Source organism: Drosophila albomicans, chromosome X (genome assembly GCF_009650485.2).
Source record: "Drosophila albomicans strain 15112-1751.03 chromosome X, ASM965048v2, whole genome shotgun sequence".
Classification (NCBI taxonomy): domain Eukaryota; kingdom Metazoa; phylum Arthropoda; class Insecta; order Diptera; family Drosophilidae; genus Drosophila; species Drosophila albomicans.
The window spans coordinates 31,539,998-31,560,869 of record NC_047627.2 but is presented as its reverse complement, the minus strand read 5'-3'; the positions used below and the strand labels follow the sequence as shown (position 1 = coordinate 31,560,869).

Here is a 20,872-nt window from a genome sequence, read left to right as displayed (position 1 = left end):
TTCTAAACTTTGTAATCTGCGAGATAAACCACTTTAAGCTGGTGGACAGACAGACAGACGGAAGTGCTTAGAACGTTTGAGCCAGGGTTGCCAATTTATCAGTAAGTTCTAAAACAAGCTGTGAACTATGAACATTGTCTGTAAACTATATAGCTCTAAACTTTGTAGTATGCGAGATAAACCACTTTAAGCTTGCGGACAGACAGAAAGACGAAAGTGCTTTTAGCCAAAGTTGCCAGTCCTATTGCATTATAAAATTCGAAATGTTAGTAATTTTGTAAAGAAATTGAAGTGTTCTAGTTCAGTCAGCGAATACTTTAAATCTTTTAATTTTATTCATGCAGTTGCAAAGTTAAGAATAGTACCACTTTTTTTTTATAAAATAACTAAAGCTTATGGTGGAAAATGTTTCAAAACTGTCAAAATGTTTGATTCAATATATCAAATATATATTTAAATGATAATAAACTGTAGCTTTCTTATGTGTTTTAATTCAATTCAATAAAGTATTTTTGAAATGATTTCGAGAATTCGAGGAATAAGCCACAATCTCAAACAGTGAGTAAAGCAAGCAAAAAAGTAAAGTAAAAAAGAATTATAGATCGGTTTTAATAGAACAATTAAGAGTCAAGTGCGATTGCTATGGCGGTGAAGGGTAAGTCTATAGACAACAGCAATTATATTGCTAAATATAAGTATTTTGACATAATTAAAAATTATCTGGGCAGCTGCTGCAACCGAGAAACCGTTGAGCTGGGGACTGAGTCTCTGCTTGGCCTGCACACGTTTGGCCACTTGAGAAATGACAGTTGAAGTGGGCACTCAAAATTGTGCTTGGTTTGATGATTACAGATGGTGATGATTATGTTTATTCATATATGAATGAAGTACGGACGAACAATGGAGAACTATTTGGGCTAGAGAGTGTACACGACTAAATGATACCTGCTAAACATATAATTTGAAAATGTTTTTATTTTTATTATTGATAAGTGAAACAATACCAAAAGTATTTTCAACAGTCGCTGAGTTGAAAGCATTTCAACGAACGGACAGACAGACAGCCGGATATAACTAACTATGTAAACTAAAGAGTGTACACGACTAAATGATACCTGCTAAACATATAATTTGAAAATTTTGTATTTCTATTATTGATAAGTGAAACAATACCAAAAGTATTTTCAACAGCCGCTGAGTTGAAAGCATTTCTACGAACGGACAGACAGACAGCCGGATATACATAACTGATGCTAATCTCAAGTCCTGTTGTTATACACTTTTCTCGTTTTTAGTTACGAGGTATAAAACGAAAAAATATACCTGATGGAAGTTGTATCTATTTTGTATCTAGGTTCAACGTTCGCCATAAAATGTTTACGATGCGCGAGTCGAGACGAGTTTCCTGGAAATAAATGTGCTTTCGCTTGGATCGTATTGATAAACTTGCAAATTGTTTTGGCAACTCGAGTAACTCGGCCTCCTCTCAAAAGAGTAGCAAAAAGAAAGAAAACACTAACAGTGTCTCTCTAACTGCATTCCATTGATCTTACACCTTTTCCGATATTTATTCTATTTATAGTACATTCTCTTTCTCGTTCTCTCTCTTGCAATATTGTTGCTAATCAAATATTTGATTCGTTGCGTTTGCTTGGCATTAAACGGGGGGGGAATTATGGCTAATTACAAATGCTGTTTAATTGGCCGCAGTTTGTGGGCCTCGTATAAACTTGGCGGCCTTCGCTCGAGGTCGCAAAACTTCCTCCAAAGGCCTCCAAAAGCTGACGTCAGTCCCTTTTCGACTTTGGACGATATTCATCGCCAAGCAATTTGTCAAAGATGCGAATTCTGCATCTGCCTCACTCTCTATTACTTTGTTTAGTTATTAACTAAAAGGGGGCGTGGCTGTTGGTCGACTTTGCATTGGAACTTAGTGCAGCAATTAGTGGTAATTACAACAACGACTATAAAGACAAATATTCCTAACAAGCCGAGACAGCGAGACTGTTGAAATTCGTTAAGCAGACTTTAAAATACCCTGTACTCTTTAGAAATTACATTTTAGAATTGTAAAATACAATTGTTTATTCATTTTGTATGAAATGAAATGGGTAATTTTGATAAATGTGAGTAAATTTGCAGTAAAAGCAAAACGATGTGAAAATATTCTTGAAAAAATACTAAAAATATACCAACCAGTATATATTTGGTATATCAACACACACTATTCTTTAAAAAATACTAAAATATACCAACCAATATATATTTGGTATATTAACACACACTATTCTTTAAAAAATACTAAAATATACCAACCAATATATATTTGGTATATCAATACACTATTGCAAGCTTCCCGTTTTCATAAAAACAAAACAGTATTATTCTAAAAATATACTAAATTAATATACAGACGAATATACCAAAAATCTATGTTAAGTATATCAGTATACTATTTCATAAAAAATATACAATATAAAGAATTGTATATTGGTATACCAAAAATATACCAAAACTCTTTGCATGGTATTTCAATATACTAAAAATTGACTATAAATGATCAAATTTATCATTACTAGGGTAGCAATGGTCAATTATTTGATTTATATTATTTTACAATTATCTCAACGTATCTCATTAAAAGTTCATTAAACAAGCATTTGGTCAATGCCAAAGAGTCTATTAAAAATAAGTTAGTTTCTTAATGATATATTAATTTGTATATTCTTACTATAGAAAAAACTTTGATTTTTTGCTTTAATAGTCTTTTACAATCCCTGTTAATGACAATTCAGAGATTCTAAAATATATTTAATTTAATTATTCTTACTTTGGGCTTAACAAATTATAGGATACTCATTACAATTTAATTATTCTTACTTACGACTTTGAGATATTCTTTATTACAAATTTCAATCGCTAACAAAGCTTTAAACACTCAATGATTTAGCTATTGAAATATGAAAAATAAAGCATGCCACTTCATCATGCTGCTCGTTTTACAGGGTACAACAAGGTGCAAAGGGCATAAAGAGCAGTTCACTGGGGCAACAACGATGTTGCATATTATATAATTGAGAAATCAATTCAGCAATTGCTTTACTTGTTTTGTATTGCACACTGAGACAGAGATGCGTTTGAGTAAAGAGAGGAGATGAGAGAAGAGATAATAACTTGGCCAATGCACCCCAATAACCCTCCCGTCGATCGAATCGATGCTGTTAGCCGCGTTAACCCGTCGATGACCTTGTGCTGAAATTGCGGCTAAAGATGGCAGGCACAAAGGCAAAAGCAACTCGCAAATCTACACACAATTAATTGTGTAAATATCTGAGTATACACACCTGCTCACGATGTGTGTAAACAATATTTGTTTTGTTTTCTTTTTCCTTTTTTTTTTTTTGGCGAAAAAACCACAAAAATTGACTACGCCCCGGAGTCTATTTAGTTCACATGAAAATACATTTTTATACCCGCTACCCACAGAGTAGAAGGGTATTATAACTTTGTGCCGACAGAAAATGTATGTAACAGGTAGAAGGAGGCATCACCGACCCTATAAAGTATATATATTCTTGATCAGCGTCAACAGCCGAGACGATCTAGCCATGTCCGTATGTCTGTCTGTCCGTCTGTCCGTATGAAACACTGGATCTCAGAGGCTATAAGAGATAGAGCTATAATTTTTTTTCGACAGCATTTGTTATGTTTGCACGCAGATCAAGTTTGTTTCAAATTTTTGCCACGCCCACTTCCGACCCCACGCAAATCAAAAAAATCGAATTACAAGCTTAAAGCTAGAGTTGCGAATTTTGGTATATACAATAATTACTATAGTAGTTGTGATTCCTAAAAATTTGGTTGCGATCAGATAAAAATTGTCGAAGTTATTAAAGAAATACTTTTGTAAAAACGCCTACTTACTAGGGGTCTTAGTTGCTTTGGCTGACAATCTGGTATATTGTGCCGTCTATGGTATATTTTGAATGCGGTACTACCACATATCCCATTTGGTATATTTTTAGTATATTCGGTATATTTTGAGAAAAATACCGCAAAATATATTTTATTCAAAATGGGTAGCGGGTATCTCACAGTCGAGTACACTCGACTGTAGCTTTCTTACTTGTTTTTTCTTCCAAAAGTACATGTGTGTTTATACAGGAAAATGATGCATTAAAAATTCGTTGAATTTCACCGAAAGCAAAAACAAAAATCGAATGAAATTATTGATTGCCTTCGAAAGCTAGAGGAGAATTGTGAATTTACTTTGGCATTTAGCAGTTTCATACGAATTACGATGATGCTGAGTCAACAAGTGCGGGCGGGGGAAAAAACACTTTCAACTCAATGCCATTTAACCAAATTTAACTAAATTTAGAAGTGCAATAAGATCTGCAAATCAGGTGTGAATTATTTATAATGAACGCGATAACAAAAATATTATTGACTTCCTTTTTCAAATTTTAATTTATTGAGCTTTATATATTATATTTGGCGTTGTTTCTAATTCATTGTATTTTTATGACGATGAAATATATAACACATTTTTTTTAATCTCTTCTGCGCTGGGGAATCCCGAAATACATTTTTGTCTTTCTCAGTTTTCTTGCTTTCTTGTAATAAGATAGTAAAACACCTGTCAGCGTTTAGTAAAAACACAAAAAATAAAATTTCAGCAAGCTCAACTGTAATAAGAAGAGATCAGATCAGTTTGCAAAAGATTAAAAAAAAAACTGAAGGATGAATCTAGAATTAGATTTAAAGAATTTATGAATTTACATCTCTATAATTTATTATTCGATAATTCCCATTTGATTCTTCGTTGCTTTATGGAATATTTTAAATGTAATAGTATATTGATCTACTAAATATAGTAGTTAGTATATTTTAAATAAATTTCTGGAATTCATTATCGTAAATGAATCCCTACTTGTAATGAAAATTAATTTCATATATAGTATTCCTAGAATATTTCTCTTAAATTTCTGTCGTTTTTTAATCGTAAATAAATTCCCATTGGAATTTGCTTTAGAATACAAATATACCTCCAATATTTCCGGAATTCAATAATATGGTTTTTTACTTACATTTCTGCCATTTATGAAAATTAATAAATCTCTCATTGGAATTGCCTACGAAACAAGTTTTTTTTTGTATTTTTAGAACTTATTCATTTGATTTTCTTATTATTCATTTTCTTTATAAATTTCTGCCATTAAATAAAACCCTATGGGAATTTGATTCCAAATAAAACTGCTCTTTCTACAATTACAGAATTTATTTAACATTTTTTGCTTATTGATTAATAGTAATTAATAACTAATTGGAATACAAAAATAAAGGAGGTAGCACGTGGCTTGGAACTCTCTCAATAAATTTGATTTGTTCGTTGGACACTTTTTGATAAGCAACTGAAACCCGACAACCTTGTGACGTAAGGGGAAGTGAAACCCAACAAAAACAACAAAAAGCAAAAAGCGTTGAGCGATGTCAATGATGATTGCTCATCGTGGATTTCGATTGATAGTTTCATTTTTTGTTTCTCTCTCTCTGTTTTGTAGGTGCAAAACTAACTGTATTTACAACAAGTAGGCACATTTTCACGCCTCGTTATCAGCACACATTTTATGTATTGAATGCTTGCTTATCAATATAAGCAGTAAAGCAGCAACGTCACCAATGACAAACGACAAAAAAAAACAACAAAATATTTTCAATTTTCATTTGAGAAATAATTTAATTAAACATTGATATTGAATGATGTTTATTTATTCAGGTTGTGGCCAGCACAAAAACAAAATTAAATCGAGAGATACATTCTCCAGTTCACATTTACAATTTAGCAGTCAGTGAATGACTCAAAATCATAGTTGACTGTCTATAATTTTTTATTAGATTTGGGTTCAGTTTTCATTGTTGTTGTTGTCGTTGGTGTAATAAGTTGAAAGATTAAGTTTTTCTATACCCGCTACTCATAGAATAGAAGTGTTGTATTTATGATTCCTAAGAGTTGTGATCTAATAAAAATTTGGTATATTTTGACATCTGTGGTATACTTTGAGTATGACAATGCATAAAAAATATGGCCTTCGTTATATTTAAGTATTTATGTGGTATATTGTTTGGTATATTTTGCGATATTTGGCATATTTTGAATGTTGTATATAGTCGCTAGTATATTTTAGCATCTTGTGGTATATTATTTGGTATATTTTGAATGCATCACATACACTATTTAGTATATTTTAGTATTTGTGGTATATTATTCGGTATATTTATATATTTAAGTTATTATGTGGTATATTGTTTGGTATATTTTGCGATATCTGGCATATTTTGAATGCTGTATATAGTCTCTAGTATATTTCAGCATCTTGTGGTATATTATTTGGTATATTTTGCACTTTATGGTATAATTTGAATATATCATATATATACTGTTTAGTATATTTTAGTATTTGTGGTATATTATTTGGTATATTTATATATTTAAGTTTTTATGAGGTATATTGTTTGGTATATTTTGCGATATTTGGCATATTTTGAATGTTGTATATAGTCGCTAGTATATTTTAGCATCTTGTGGTATATTATTTGGTATATTTTGCACTTTATGGTATATTTTGAATGTATCAAATATTTTATTTAGTATATTTTAGTATTTGTGGTATATTATTTGGTATATTTCGCGGGTATCTCACAGCCGAGCACACTCAACTGTACATTTCTTACTTGTTTGTTTTTCTGTCGTCGAGCACCTTGTGTATTATATGGCCCATATTATACCAAGGGCCTTATGAATGAATACAAGTACTCGTATTCATATTCATATTCGTAATCGAGCGGGTCACTGACTCATCATCATCCATCGAAAAATACAGATGCAATTTCAACATTTGATTTGGCTTTTTATCTGTGCCAGAGTAACCTGAGCTTATCCGTTGTTGTAATCACAAAGGTATTTATGAATATCAAAATATTTGCACTTTTTATGCATGTTAATTGTGTTTGAATAACATTTTTGCTCTTTACAGTTTTACGACACTTAACTCACTTGCAAACAGAGCGAAAATAAACAAACGTACTTTATTTACAACTTAGTCACTCTACAAAAATGTTTGATTTGATAGATGCTTCTTTCCTTGCAAGAAATTGCCAACAAGGCATCAGCAAAATTGATGAGCTTCATTCTTAAATAATTCAAACTTTGAAATAGCAATTGCATTCGATTTGCAACAAATTCAATTAAAAATTCCAAAAGCATTTTCATGAATTTTAATTCACATTCAATCGAATGTTTTCGAGCCACATTTCTATGCTTTTGCAGCTAGTCATTATTCTATATAAGCAAGCGATGTCTGTGTGGATATCGTTAAGTACGTGTAAATGGAATGATACACAATATATTGCTATAGCATGTGTCTCAATCTCAATCTCAGTTCGTTTTCAATGCTTTGAGTCTGTGGGGGGACATTGCATTGGATTTGACAAATCTTAATTGAAACAAGTGCGCGAGCGATGCTAGACACATAAATGCTAGATACTAGTGACTACACTGAGAAAAATCCGACTAGTTTCTAACAAAAGGTACTTTCATCTTAACATAAGCCAATTCAATTTACGAACATCAATTTTATCAAAATAAGACCTCAGGTAGTAAAATTCTTAAGTCAATCGAAAATCCCATCAAATTTAGTATTTAATATTAGATATAATACAACGAAAAAATAATATTATAAATGAATAGTTTTATTTCTAATAATAGTAAACAGCATAATTTCAATGTTCCGAAAAAAAGAAACGGAGTAAAATTTGTTTATATTTTTAAATCGTATAATAAGCTTTGTGATCTTAAATATATAGCTTGATATTTTGCCAAATGTTTTCAAACCCTAAGCTCTCTATATAAGAAAACGAATATGAAATTTGAGTTATTGTAGAAATAGGCGATGAATATGATTTCATCTGTTTTTTAATAATTATATTTAACAATTTTATAGCCAAGTGTTTGAGTGATGTGGCCATAAAGTTTTGTGTTTTATCATTTCCGTTCCAAATTTAGGATTATAAAGGTTGCCAAAAACGGTCACTCTAAAATTTGTTGAACGTGCGGAAAGAAAAGCTTTTCCAATGATAAAATTTTTACTCATCTAGGAACAGATTTTCATACTTTTTGCAAAACAAATTCTCAGTACTCAAGATAAAATTTTTGATTTTAGAGCTTTATTTTTCTGTCAGTGTATAGATCGGTGTTGCAGGGTGGTTTGTTGTGTGTGTGTGTGTGTGTGTGTGGTTGCAACCGGTGGATCGTTGCCTCGTTTTAAAAAAATCGCTGGGTCGGTCAAGTCTCGCGCTTATGACAATTAATTGAGACCGAGCACAAACACACACACACACACATACATCGCTACCCACTTATGCAGATCTATAAATGTGTGTGTATTTAGATATAGTGTGTATATATAGAGTCGTAAGTATGTGGGTCTTAAGCCGGAAATGCGACGCGCTTTTCAATTAAGGCAAACAGCAAAAGCTGGCTCAATAGTTGCACTTAACTTTGCCTCTAGTTGTTCTTGTTCTTGATGTTGCTGTTGTTGTTGGGGTGAAAATGCAATCCAAATCAAAAATAATATCAACTGCGGGAGTCTTCATTCAAAAATCTTGAAGATCTTGTGCTTGTCACGGATTTAATGATATGTACGTAAAAGCTTTCGATCTTTGAGAATCGCTAAGAAAACCAATAACTTTTGACTGAGAGCTTTTAGCAGCTTTAAAGCTGCTAGCAAGGGAAAAAATATATAGCTCAAATTGAAAACAGTTTAACTGCTGAACAATTTAAGCAAATGTAATAGAAAGAAAGCGAAGAAAGCTTCTATTGCAAAACTTTATTTGCTTAAACTATCTACAAAATGAGCAAAGTTGATTGTTAAAAATCCAGTCACTACCTAATAGAAAATCATATATTAGCACGCTACTAACTTTATAACAGATACATTCTTTTGTTTTTCTAATAAATAAAGTATTATCTTTACAACGCAGCTTTCGCTTAATTTAAAAACTGTTGTGCGCAAAACTCAATAATAAAAATAATAAATCAAATTATCGCTGACACAAAATATCAGCTTCCTTAACATTTTATTAACGAAAGTAATAAATAAATCTTTTTCTTATACTTGGCTGTTAAAAGCTGTTTTATGGCGCAGCTTTCACTTAATTTAAGAGTTTTTGACCGCAAAAATCAAGAACAATTCTCTTATAGAGCCAGTTTTCCAATAAACAATAAGCTTTCGCTTAATTTGTAGAGCAAGAACAATTCCGCCATTGATCCCATGTGTCTGCGAGCCTTTTGCAACTTTGATATGTTTGGAAGAAGGAGGAGCTTTGCATCAATAAACAATACAATTATTTCTTTTAACATGTGGTTTATAAATATTAACAAACAAATTTATTTATTAGCTGTGGTTGAAAGTTCAAGGTAAATGAACTTTCATGAAGCAGCTTTCGCTTAATTTGTAGAGCTTTGAAACACACACAAAAATCAAGAAGAATTCGGCCATTGATCCCAACTTTGATGTGCTTGGAAGAAGGAGGAGGAGGAGGAGCTTTGCCTCAGCTGATAAGTCGATCATTTGACCAGTTGATCTTCTGACAGCATGACAATCGCGTTTCGCATTTCGCGTTTGCCGAAGTGCCTTTCATTAAAAGGGGGTATTCGCCTGTCAAAAGCCAAGTGCTATGCAGTCATGTATTCGTATAGTACTAATTGATAAGAGTGCGCGTTTATTTTTAGACAACTCGCTCCGCCTGATAACAAGTTTTAGTTTAAACAAAATATGCGAAAGACAAATCAAAATGCTGCGCTCTGTTCTATTCTGTTCCGTTCTGTTCTGTTCTGTTCTCTCCGCTATTTGCCACCATGCATGCCACCATTAATTAAATACTTGTCGAACAAATAATCGCCAAGATCATCGTGGGCACGCTCCAGCTGACGTATGAGATCGGCCAAGACCTTTTGGCCATCGACTTGCTCCTGCAAAAAGTTCGCCTCAATGAAATCACAGAGATTGGGATCGTTCTCCTTGCTGGCCAACGCGTGGACATCCAACAGATGTTGATTCACCTCCAGCTCCATTTGCAACGCATGCTTCAATGCGGCCAAACTATCCTGGAAGCAGGGCAACGGCTCTGGCACCGCACTGAGCACAATCTGACCGCCACGTTTATTCATATACTTCATTATCTTCTCGGCATGCTCACGCTCCTCGCCACTGGCCTTCAGCAAGAAGCTGTGCAAACCCGGCGAACTGACATCGGCGCGATCAAAGTGAAATGCCTAACCTCAAAAGTTGACAAAACGAAATTAAATCAGTTGCGGTCGAGTGTGCTAGACTGTGTGAAACTATCGAATTTTGTGCATATCAAATTTCAAGGCTTTTTCTTTTTAAACAGCAAGCTTTAATATGCAATTATTTTCTAGTAACAAAATTCGAACATACAAAGAAAGAACGAACAAAAAAGATCCTATAATGTTTCGTATCTAGGAGTTCAAAGTGACGGACAGACAGCGAGACTGTGTGAAACTATCGAATTTTGTGCATATCAAAATTCAAGGCTTTTTCTTTTTAAACAGCAAACTTTATACGCAATTCTTTTCTAGTAACAAAATTCGAACATACAAAGAATGAACGAACAAAAAAGATCCTATAATGTTTCGTATCTAGGAGTTCAAAGTGACGGACAGACAGCGAGACTGTGTGAAACTATCGAATTTTGTGCATATCAAATTTCAAGGCTTTTTCTTTTTAAACAGCAAGCTTTAATATGCAATTATTTTCTAGTAACAAAATTCGAACATACAAAGAAAGAACGAACAAAAAAGATCCTATAATGTTTCGTATCTAGGAGTTCAAAGTCACGGACGGACAGCGAGACGGATTGAACAAAATACTTTACTCTGATATAAACTTCTTTCAAATGAACTATGACTATAAGTTTTTTTTTCAAAATACATGGACAGACAGCCAGACGGATAGAAAATCCCTCACTATTATTGAAAATTCTTTATGCAGACGTAAATTACATTTATATAGAAAAGCCCCTGACTACAAGTACTTGAACTATACGTAACGCAGTCCCAAATTTGACAAGTATTTGTAATACTCCTTCTACTCTATAGTTAAAAGTTCTACTGTCATAATATTAACTATCACATCAAGCACATTCTTTTCCTCACCATGGCCAAATATTGATGGCATGCCTTTAGCTCCATATTGATCTGATCGTTCAGTTTCTGTTCGCAACTTTTTGCGAAATTCTGACGCATAATCATGCACATTTGACGCGCCCACAAACGACAACAATAATTCGCCATTTCCTAGTCTAACCGCTAAACCAACTTTTTCACACCGAAATTTTGACGAAAAAACATTCAAGAATTTAAAATTTTGTATGTTAGTCTTTTTTCCTGTTCAATTTGCTATCTGACTGCTGAGTTACTACGTCAAACGCTACAAATTAAATATCATTTCCTTCCCTAAAAAAACCTTATCCATATGTCAAAAGCAGTTATCGATAACAGCAACATAGTTACAGCTTTCATATTTTAAGCATTTAAAATCTCATCATTAATTTATTGATCAGCAAAAGTAGAATTCAGCAAGAAATAGAATGAGATTAGTTTCAAAGCAGTTTTTATGGTGAAACTGAACAAAAGCATTTATCGATAACAATTATAATGCTGTAAAAACCCGTTTTATTTTTTTTATTTATAAACTTTTTAGGGAGAACTCATTGATTGGATCAAAATTACCGTCTATGCTCTTTAAGTGATCGAAACTAGTTATCGATAACAGATTAACTACACAACTGCTTTCGATAAGTAGCTTTGATGCATTTAAGTTGCATTTCAGAAACAATAGAAACAGGAAATACACTCAAATTGATTGAAGTGACATTAGCGCAAATGATAAAGCCAGTTATCGATAACAGGTAGTTAGCTACAGGGTGCACTTTAATAACATTTATAATCTCTACTTTGCGTTACCGATAGCAAACACAATAGAAACAGGAAGTTGATTGAAGTAAAATTATAAAAAATAGTTATCGATAACAGGTTGATAACTACAGGGTGCCGTTTAATTACATTTATAGTCCCTTATATGTTTTATCGATAGCAAAAACAAAAACAACAGGAAGTACACTAAAATTGATTGAAGTGACATTAGTGCAAATGATAAAACCAGTTATCGATAACAGGTAGTTAGCTACAGGGTGCACTTTAATAACATTTCTAATCTTTAATATGTGCTATCGATCACAGAAATAGAAATAGAAATAGAAACAGGAAGTAGACTTAAATTGATTGAAGCAACATAAGCTCGAGACTAGTTATCGATAACAGCTGTGACTGCTGCTGGACAACAGCTACATGCAAATGTGCAATGGAATGGAACTGACCAGCTGTGTTTATTGTTTTTTTTTTTTGTAATTAAAGTCACAAAGTGCGGTACTTATGTATTTTTAGTTCCAGTCATATGGTCAATGCTCAAAAAAAACAAAAAAGTTCAGACTTTGACGATGATTTGCGTTTCGTGCAACTACCGATGCTTAAAATTAATGTTTTTATGCCTTTATTATTTCAACTTTATGGGCCACGAGTGTTTAATGTGCGTAAGTTAGTTACTCGCAAAGAGAAAGAGCGAGATAGGATAGCAAAAAAACAGAGCGAGACAGCACTACAGATAATATTGTATATTTGAAACTCGTTCGTAGACAAAAAAAAAGAGACTTGAGCAAAAAGTCGTTTTCCATTCACTTAATAAATGACAATAACTGAGAGTTTACTTAACGCGCGCAACATTGTTAAATGTTGTTGTTGTAGCTGTGTTGTTGTTGTTGTTGTTGTTGCCTAAGTAAACACACGCAATACGTAAGAGTGTGTGTCTGACTAAGTGCCCGACACAGTAAAAAAAAAAAAAAAAAGAAAAATAATAATAATAACGACGACAAAGCAAGAAACAAAAGTGAAATCACAACGGTCGGATCAGCACTTTGAACTGTGACCCATCCAAAAGTCACGAGTTGCGTTTCAAGTTTCAACGAAAACGAAATGCGACAGCATTCTACATACTCTATAAGCTGCTTCTAATGCCAAGTCAAACAACTCCCGTCTCTATATGAATGAATGATGATTGAGAAAGAACCTAAAATTACTGCACAAATATTTATGCATGAGAGACACTAAAATGATTGTCAATAAAATAGCTACTGCCAAAATGTTTATAAACTGTTCTTTTAATCAGCTTGATCTTAAGACTGGAAATTTTTTATTCCTAAGTGAACAAACAAAATTGTATGGAATGTTTATAAACTGATTTTTTCCAAAAGCTTGCTTAAGCGATTGACAATCAAAAAGTCTGGAAATTTTGTATTCTTAAGTGAACAAACAAAATTGTGGACAATATTTACATATAAACTGTTCTTTCGATCAGCTTGATCTTAAGCGATTGACAATCAAAAAAGACTGGAAATTTTTTATTCCTAAGTGAACAAACAAAATTGTATGGAATGTTTATAAACCGTTCTTTCGATCAGCTTGATCTTAAGTGATCGACAATCAGAAAAGACTGGAAGTTTTGTATTCCTAACAAAATTGTATGGAATGTCTATAAACTGATTTTCCAAAAGATTGCTTAAGCGATTGACAATCAGAAAAGACTGGAAATTTTGTATTCTTAAGTGAACAAACAAAATTGTATGGAATGTTTAAAAACTGTTCTTTCGATCAGTTTGATCTTAAGTGATTGACAATCAGAAAAGACTGGAAGTTTTGTATTCCTAAGTTCTTTCGATCAGCTTGATCTTAAGTGATTGACAATCAAAAAAGACTGGAAGTTTTGTATTCCTAACAAAATTGTATGGAATGTTTATAAACTGATTTTTCCAAAAGCTTGCTTAAGCGATTGACAATCAAAAAAGTCTGGAAATTTTGTGAAGTGAACAAACAAAATTGTACACAATATTTTTCATTTAAATTATGGATTTCTTTACAACATTATTCTTCAGCACATCGTTAAACTTTTTTCTAAACGAATTCGTCACGCTAATTGAATTGATGCCACAATAATTTGATCGTCGAAATCATCAAATTAGCTTAATGCCCGACTGCTGATCGTTTTGCATTTTATTTCTTTACATTAACATATTTTTTCTTTTTTGTTTGGTTTCTTTTTGAAATTCGGCAGCCAATTGGACGATATCCATTATCGCTCGCCTCCGGAGTTCCACACCGAAAAATTTATCAAGTTAATAATCTTTTTTTTTTGTTCACTCTTTTTTTTGTTGTTGGTCTTGTTTTGTTACTTTATTTAATTAAAACGCAAACGTTTGCATTGTTAACTGTAAAATCGAAAGACAAACGAAAGCAAATCGCACAACGTACCAAAAAAAAAAAGTTGTTGAGAATTCAAGAAAGAATTGATAAAAGTTCTGGCCCATCAATTGGATACCCTAACATATATGTTATTTGTATTTGAGAGGAGGAAATCATTAAACACAAAAGTGTTTATTTCCCAAGATGAATCTGAATTATTGTGAACTTATCATTAGTTCTTTTTTAGTTAGTTTAAATCAAACTTATTTCAATTTTGATGCTTCTTTCAATCTAATATTCTTATTCTATATTTTCTAGCTTACAAATTATGATAGTCATAACTTGGAATTTTACAAAATTTACAACAAAATTATTTAAAGGGCAAAACCTCCTTTGAATTATGTTGTTTCATTCCACATATTTGCGGTAAATATAATGTTCCATTTCACGCGTTTCATTTGATCGAAGTAGATCCTCGCGTAGAGTATATATCAACATTGAATCGATTTTAATGTTTACTCGTATTTAATTCAATAAATTGTGCTGCGTTCGATTTATTATGGTACACATGTACATACACACACACACACAAATGTACATATGTATTTATTTACGTGTGGCATGATGCATGTATCAGTTAACGGTTATTTACTCGAGACTCTGGTTTACAATTGAAATGCGTTTATTTATTTAAATGTAATTTATGCGCGCGCCAGTGGAATTTTTGCTCATCGTATGTTTTATAAGTTGTTTTTTTTTTTTTTTTTTTTTTTTGCAATTCAGTTCATTTTATATTCGGATTTTTTTTTTTTGTTGTACTTTTTTTTATGTGGCAGAGCTGCTCAAATTTTTGTGCAAACGAGGCGAAAAATTCGCACATTTTTTCGAATCGCAATTAAATGTAACTGACCGACTGCTAACATACATTCCACAGTGACTCTCAAACTGTGATGTCGGTTGCGCATGCTGTTGCTGTTGCTGCTACTGCGCGCCGGGTGCTAATTGCCTAGAAGCGACTAGCAAAGCAAGTAGTGGTTGTCATTCTCGTTGTTGGCCATTGGACTCACGCTGCTTGCACGTCTTCAGCGGGCCAAGTCATAACGTACAAACTTAGCCCATGATAACAACAGGCTATTGAAATAACAACAAAAAAAATGACGTCTGCGCTGACGATCTAAATACACACGTACACACGCACACACACACATACAAAGAAGTGTGGTTCCTACCCGAAATGAGGAAAAGGCGAAGTACGAAAGCGAAATACGATAAGCCAGAAGGTCAATAAATTGCTTCATATAATGAGCCATGTGCACAAATACCACTGGAAAGCGCACACACACACACAGACATTTGCATACGTGTGTAGTAAATGTGTCATATTGAGGGGCTCAATTGCGCTCTCTTTTTGCACACACATGCTCTCTCCTCGATTTGGCATTTGCTGCTCTCTGATTGGCGCGTGGCCCACGTGCAAGTCACAAAATTCGTACTAAAATTTTTTGCGAGAGCAAGATCAATTGGTTTTTGTAGGAGAGCGTGTCCGTAAGAGAGCATGAAAGTGGGGGTGGATTGAGAGTGTTTGTGTGTATGTGTGTAGACTTACCGGCTTTTTAGCCGACAGCGGCTTACTGATCAAATTCAAATGCGGCTCAAAGTCCTGGCCAAAACGTTCGATGAGCAAATTCTCGGCCACCTCCTGTGGGCATTCCTCCTGCTGCACCAGCTGCCTAATGTCCTGCGGTATGCAACAGCTGAGCACCAGGCCCAGGGCCAAGCCAATCACAAAATAATGATTGCGACTCAACGACGATGACAGTTTACGCATCTTTTCCCCCTCCTCCACCAGGCGTGTGGCAAAAATCAACTCACATACACACACACGCACTCGCGCGCACACAACACATACACATACAGGATGCTCGATGTTGTTGTTGTCATGTGTACATTTTGTTGTACGCACTGTTGCTTCGTCTTCTTCTTTTACGTTGGCTGCCTGGACTTGTTGCTGCTCCGTTTCGATTTCGATTTTATGTTCGATATTTTTTTCGGCTTTTTTTTTTGGTTTTTTTTTTGCGATAAGCGAGGAGAGAGAACTCAAACAAGTGCTCTGACTATACCGGCTAATTTTGGCATTAGCTTCGCACCGTTCTTGTTCTGCTTGTTGTTGCTGTGCTGCACGCACTTGGGTTTCGTTATTGTTGTTGTTGTCGAAGTAAAGCCGATGTTTGCTTTTTGGCGCATTTTTACCACAAATTCACAAGCACACAAGGCATATTTAAATACCATAAAACACATAAACAAACACTACACACTATATTCATTTATTATTCGTTATTTCCAAGACGCGCTACGAAATGTATCAGTAACAAAAAAAAAATAAACACCAAAGAGCAATTGAACAAGCGCAAACAAGCGCCGCCTGGCCCGCCGCACACCGCGTAACGTAAAAAAATGGGATCTGCATTCGTTTCGCACTTTTTTTCTGTCGTCTAACAGCGTACCTTGTTCTGTTAGCCGGCTGTTTGACTAGCTGCAAATGCTCTGTTATGTTAAAGTGGTCTGTGGTATGCTGCACTCGATCGCATCATCAAAATAAAATTAATGCTTGGCATGTATGTCTGTGTAATGAAAATATTAAAAAAAAATTATAGTTTTCATAGACTCTGTAATGAGTAATACTTATTTAATGCATGTTAATGGAATGTGCATACTGTCCTTATGTTAAACGTACCTAACTTGCCGATCTGTTAACAGCGCTGTAATGTTAGATCAATTTTGCGTTGCTCTGTTTGCGTTAACAGCGCTGTTCAACTCTTATTGTTCCTTGATTAGCCATGCTGACTACTGAATGCTCTTCGCAGCGAAAGAGTATTTTAATTTATTTTTATTTTGTATCACTGTTTTAACATGTTTCAATGAACAAACTCTGTGCACATTATTTAATTATTGTATTTCAACTATATACTTGCTAATTTACATACATTCGCATTATGTTATTATAAATAACAATTATAACCTAAGAACAGAGTCAAGAAGGTTTCGCTATTTAATTGTACAACTAAAATGTAACTACGCGAATGAAAAAATCAAAACTTAAGCATAGAGTTAACGCTTCATATCTGAGCAAGGGCACCTTATAAACGCCGAAAAAAGATTATTGAACATTTTGTGAATGGGAATAATAATAAACAAACTGTAATCACACTACTATATAAACTTAGTTAAATTTAGGTTTTGTTTTTGTTTTTATTGCGAGGCGGGTGCGATTTTGCAGAACGAGAGAGAGAGAGAGAGAGATCCCTTCTCATGCTTTTCTCTATTCTTAATCTCTCTCTCTCTCCCTACATGCTGAAGGATTCACCGCAGCCACAGGTGCCCTTAATATTGGGATTATTAAACACAAACTCGCTGGACAGCTTCGATTCCACAAAATCCATTTCAGTGCCTGTAAAATGAGTTATTGATTTATACATGGAGAAATACAATAAGGTGTTGACTACACTTACCTAACAACGAGAGTTGCGCCTTCTTATCTATAAACACCTTGACGCCATCCTGCAGCACTTCCTCATCCATTTTATCTGCTTGAGAAATATTTCAAATAGTAAATGGAATAGCTATTATGGTTTATGCCTACGTACCTTTAGTGTTGGCATAGTCCAGTGTGTAGGAGAGTCCATTGCATCCTCGTTGACGCACGCCAACCTTAAGACCGATCTGTGTGAACAAGAACAACAACAACGAGAACAATAAGCATATGATTAATTCCCTTACAACTCCCCCCTCCCCACTTACCACATCTGGCTTATCGTGTAGCAGAGACTTGATGCGTTGCACTGCCGCCGGTGTCTGCAAAACAATAACAACAACAACAGAAATGTGTAAACAATAATATGCAAGTTGCATGTACAATTGTTACTTCATCAATGTGAGCGCGAATTTCATCAGGATTCGGAATGCTTACCAGTGTTAAGGCGGCTCGTGTCGGTATTAGTTTACGTCCTTTGACGGCACGCACTGTTGCCGTGGCCACCACACGTGTTGCCATTTTAAATTTGTAACTCGATTTATATAATTTGTTTTGCTTACAAAAAATTCTACTGTAAGTTTCGAAAAGTGTTGCCAAACACAACGAAATGATACTAATGTCAGTCAGTCAGTGTTGCATAACCTACTTATGTTTATCGTGTTTAGTTGATATCCCACATGCGATACTATCGGCTATGTTACATTTCATCATAACGAACAGCTGTGACATCAGCCGTTAAAAATTATACCAGAAATATACCAAATTATGAGGGTTTCATAACAGTTTACAAAATTTATACAGCACAATTAAGTAAATTTGAAAGAAACATTACCAATGCATAACATCTTTTCATTTAATAAGTAATAAACGCGTGACAAGTTTTCTAATATACTAGTGTAATCGATTAATTGCTACGTTATCGATAATTGTTTTTCCGTTTCAATATTTGTTGTTTATTATTATTTGTAGGAGCACACCACAAAAATGAGCGCCTTAAAACAAATGTACAAATTATATGCTGGCGTTAGCAGATTAACGAGCAGACATGCTATACAGCAGGTGCAACGGCAACACCATTTGCTAAACACAGCCGCTGCAATTGTCAACAAACGAGACACGTGCCACACGAGCTGCAACTTTAGCCAAAAGTTCAATGACAACGAAACTGTAAGTTGCTTAAATAATAATAAATTACGCCTTGTAATGCTTTGCTTCCGCTTCCTGGTTTAGCATGATGAAGGCAATAAACGAGAGGTTAGCAAGAGCATTCCGCTGGCCGAGCTACAGACCAAAATGCAATTGATTTACACCTGCAAAGTATGTGAAAGTCGGAATATGGAAACCATTTCAAAGGTGGCCTACAAACAAGGCGTTGTTATTGTCACCTGCAGTGGTTGTCAAAATCATCATTTGATTGCCGACAACCTCAATTGGTTCACTGATCTGAATGGCAAGCGCAACATTGAGGAAATACTCGCTGAGAAGGGCGAAAAAGTTATCAAAATTGTCGACGACAAACATGAATATTTGCCAAGCCATTAAATGCATTACAATTCACAAATGAGTCTTAACTATAAACATAAGCAACTTTATTGAGCAGGTCGCGCAGGCGTTGCAGCATTGGCAATGAACGTAGCGCACCATAAAATTGAGCGCGACACGGCGATTTGGGTGAGAGCAGCAGATGTGTTAGATAAAGTATCTCCTCGAGCGGCACAGCAGGCAAGACAGGTGCCTCTTCCGCCAGCTGAATGTCATCGTCCAGCTGCAAATACGGCAACTGTTGCGTCCAATAGGCAAGCAGATAGCTGCTCAATCCGCTGGCAAAACGCACATGCATCAAGGAGCGCAACAAACGTGCCACATTCGTCGTATTGCCCTCGGCGACAAAGCTGTAAATGTTGTGCATAAAGCTGGCAGTGGCTGGATTGGCATTTGTCACACCCTCGGCTAGCAGATCACAGATGAGCTGACGCAACAGACGACAACGTGTGTAGACAATGCTCTGTTTGGGCTCGCGAAATAGTTGCAGCCACAGTTCTGTGTCCAATTGTTGCATGCCACGCTCCAGGGCCGTCTGCATCTGTTGAACGCTGGGCAGCCGAAAGATGCGTCGCACCAGTGCACGCATACGCAACGCATCCATATTGAGGTCCATGTTGGCCACATCGAGTGTTTGATTCCGTTTATTGCTTTCCTCTAACGCCAGTGGCCAGTTCAGTTCTTTGATGCTGCTCCAGCCGGGCTGCACATCGGCGTACGCTTTGTGCATGTGATGCAATATGGGTGCCCACTTGTGTCCCTCGCGGGTTCCGTTCACAATGCGCACACACAACGCTTGAATGCACTGCGCTCGATCCGTTTCGCTGTTGGCATAGAAAGTTCGCGCTGGCGCCGAATTGTTGCATTGCTGGAGCACAGCATCGACCAGCTCGTCGCCATGACGCGTATGACACTCGAAGAGATATAACATCGCCTTGAACATGCACTCGATGTCCGCATAACAAAGTTCCAGTTGCGTCTCCTGCATTTGATCCTCGACATCGAGCAGCCATTGCAGCAGCTTCACGGAATGCGTGGCTGCTTCATCGAGTGTCAGATCGCTGCTGACACTCAGCTCGTTGCGTATATACGCCTCCATCACTGCATAGTAGTAGTTTTCCTTTGTTTATTAATTTGAAATGCAAAGCATTTTTCGATCGTTGCCGTTTGTTTACGTTCATGCGATAACAGCGGTGGCGGCATTCCGATAGTGCTGCTTCGATTTCGATTATCGATAACAGGCAACACTGGCAAAGCATTTTGCGATCGTTGCCGTTTGTTTACGTTCGTGCGATAACAGCGGTGGCGGCATTCCGATAGTGCTGCTTCGATTTCGATTATCGATAACGGGCAACACTGACATCGCTTGAAAATGGCGCAACACTGGTAAATTTCAAAAACTGTTTAAATACATAAGGCGCAAT

General features: G+C 35.2%; 5 protein-coding genes across 5 annotated transcripts in view; 1 reads left to right on the top strand and 4 right to left on the bottom strand.

Annotated features, from left to right (window-relative positions):
- Positions 1-16,806, bottom strand: part of LOC117565223 (chondroitin sulfate glucuronyltransferase) — a 30,819-nt gene extending 14,013 nt beyond the window's left edge. The window contains exon 1 of the mRNA XM_034244269.2: positions 15,981-16,806. Coding sequence (XP_034100160.1) covers positions 15,981-16,202 — 222 coding nt within the window. The 5' untranslated portion in view covers positions 16,203-16,806. The remainder of the gene's footprint in view (positions 1-15,980) is intronic.
- LOC117565547 (soma ferritin) lies at positions 9,761-11,428 on the bottom strand. The gene is made up of 2 exons (XM_034244747.2): positions 11,237-11,428; positions 9,761-10,336 (listed from the first exon to the last, which is right to left on the bottom strand). Exons 1-2 carry the CDS (start codon positions 11,372-11,374, stop codon positions 9,908-9,910), a joined length of 567 nt encoding a protein of 188 aa, XP_034100638.1. The 5' UTR covers positions 11,375-11,428; the 3' UTR covers positions 9,761-9,907.
- A 502-nt stretch (positions 16,807-17,308) lies between the features above and the next one.
- On the bottom strand, positions 17,309-18,519 carry LOC117574382 (iron-sulfur cluster assembly 1 homolog, mitochondrial). The gene is made up of 5 exons (XM_034258219.2): positions 18,342-18,519; positions 18,173-18,226; positions 18,019-18,094; positions 17,884-17,958; positions 17,309-17,822 (listed from the first exon to the last, which is right to left on the bottom strand). The coding sequence occupies exons 1-5, from the start codon at positions 18,423-18,425 to the stop codon at positions 17,719-17,721; spliced, it is 393 nt and encodes a 130-aa protein (XP_034114110.1). The 5' UTR covers positions 18,426-18,519; the 3' UTR covers positions 17,309-17,718.
- A 356-nt stretch (positions 18,520-18,875) lies between these two features.
- On the top strand, positions 18,876-19,473 carry LOC117574371 (DNL-type zinc finger protein). The gene is made up of 2 exons (XM_034258208.2): positions 18,876-19,073; positions 19,137-19,473. The coding sequence occupies exons 1-2, from the start codon at positions 18,891-18,893 to the stop codon at positions 19,446-19,448; spliced, it is 495 nt and encodes a 164-aa protein (XP_034114099.1). The 5' UTR covers positions 18,876-18,890; the 3' UTR covers positions 19,449-19,473.
- LOC117574360 (uncharacterized) lies at positions 19,459-20,649 on the bottom strand. Its single transcript, XM_034258197.2, has one exon. The coding sequence runs from the start codon at positions 20,545-20,547 to the stop codon at positions 19,474-19,476; it is 1,074 nt and encodes a 357-aa protein (XP_034114088.1). The 5' UTR covers positions 20,548-20,649; the 3' UTR covers positions 19,459-19,473.
- Positions 20,650-20,872: the final 223 nt, after the last annotated feature.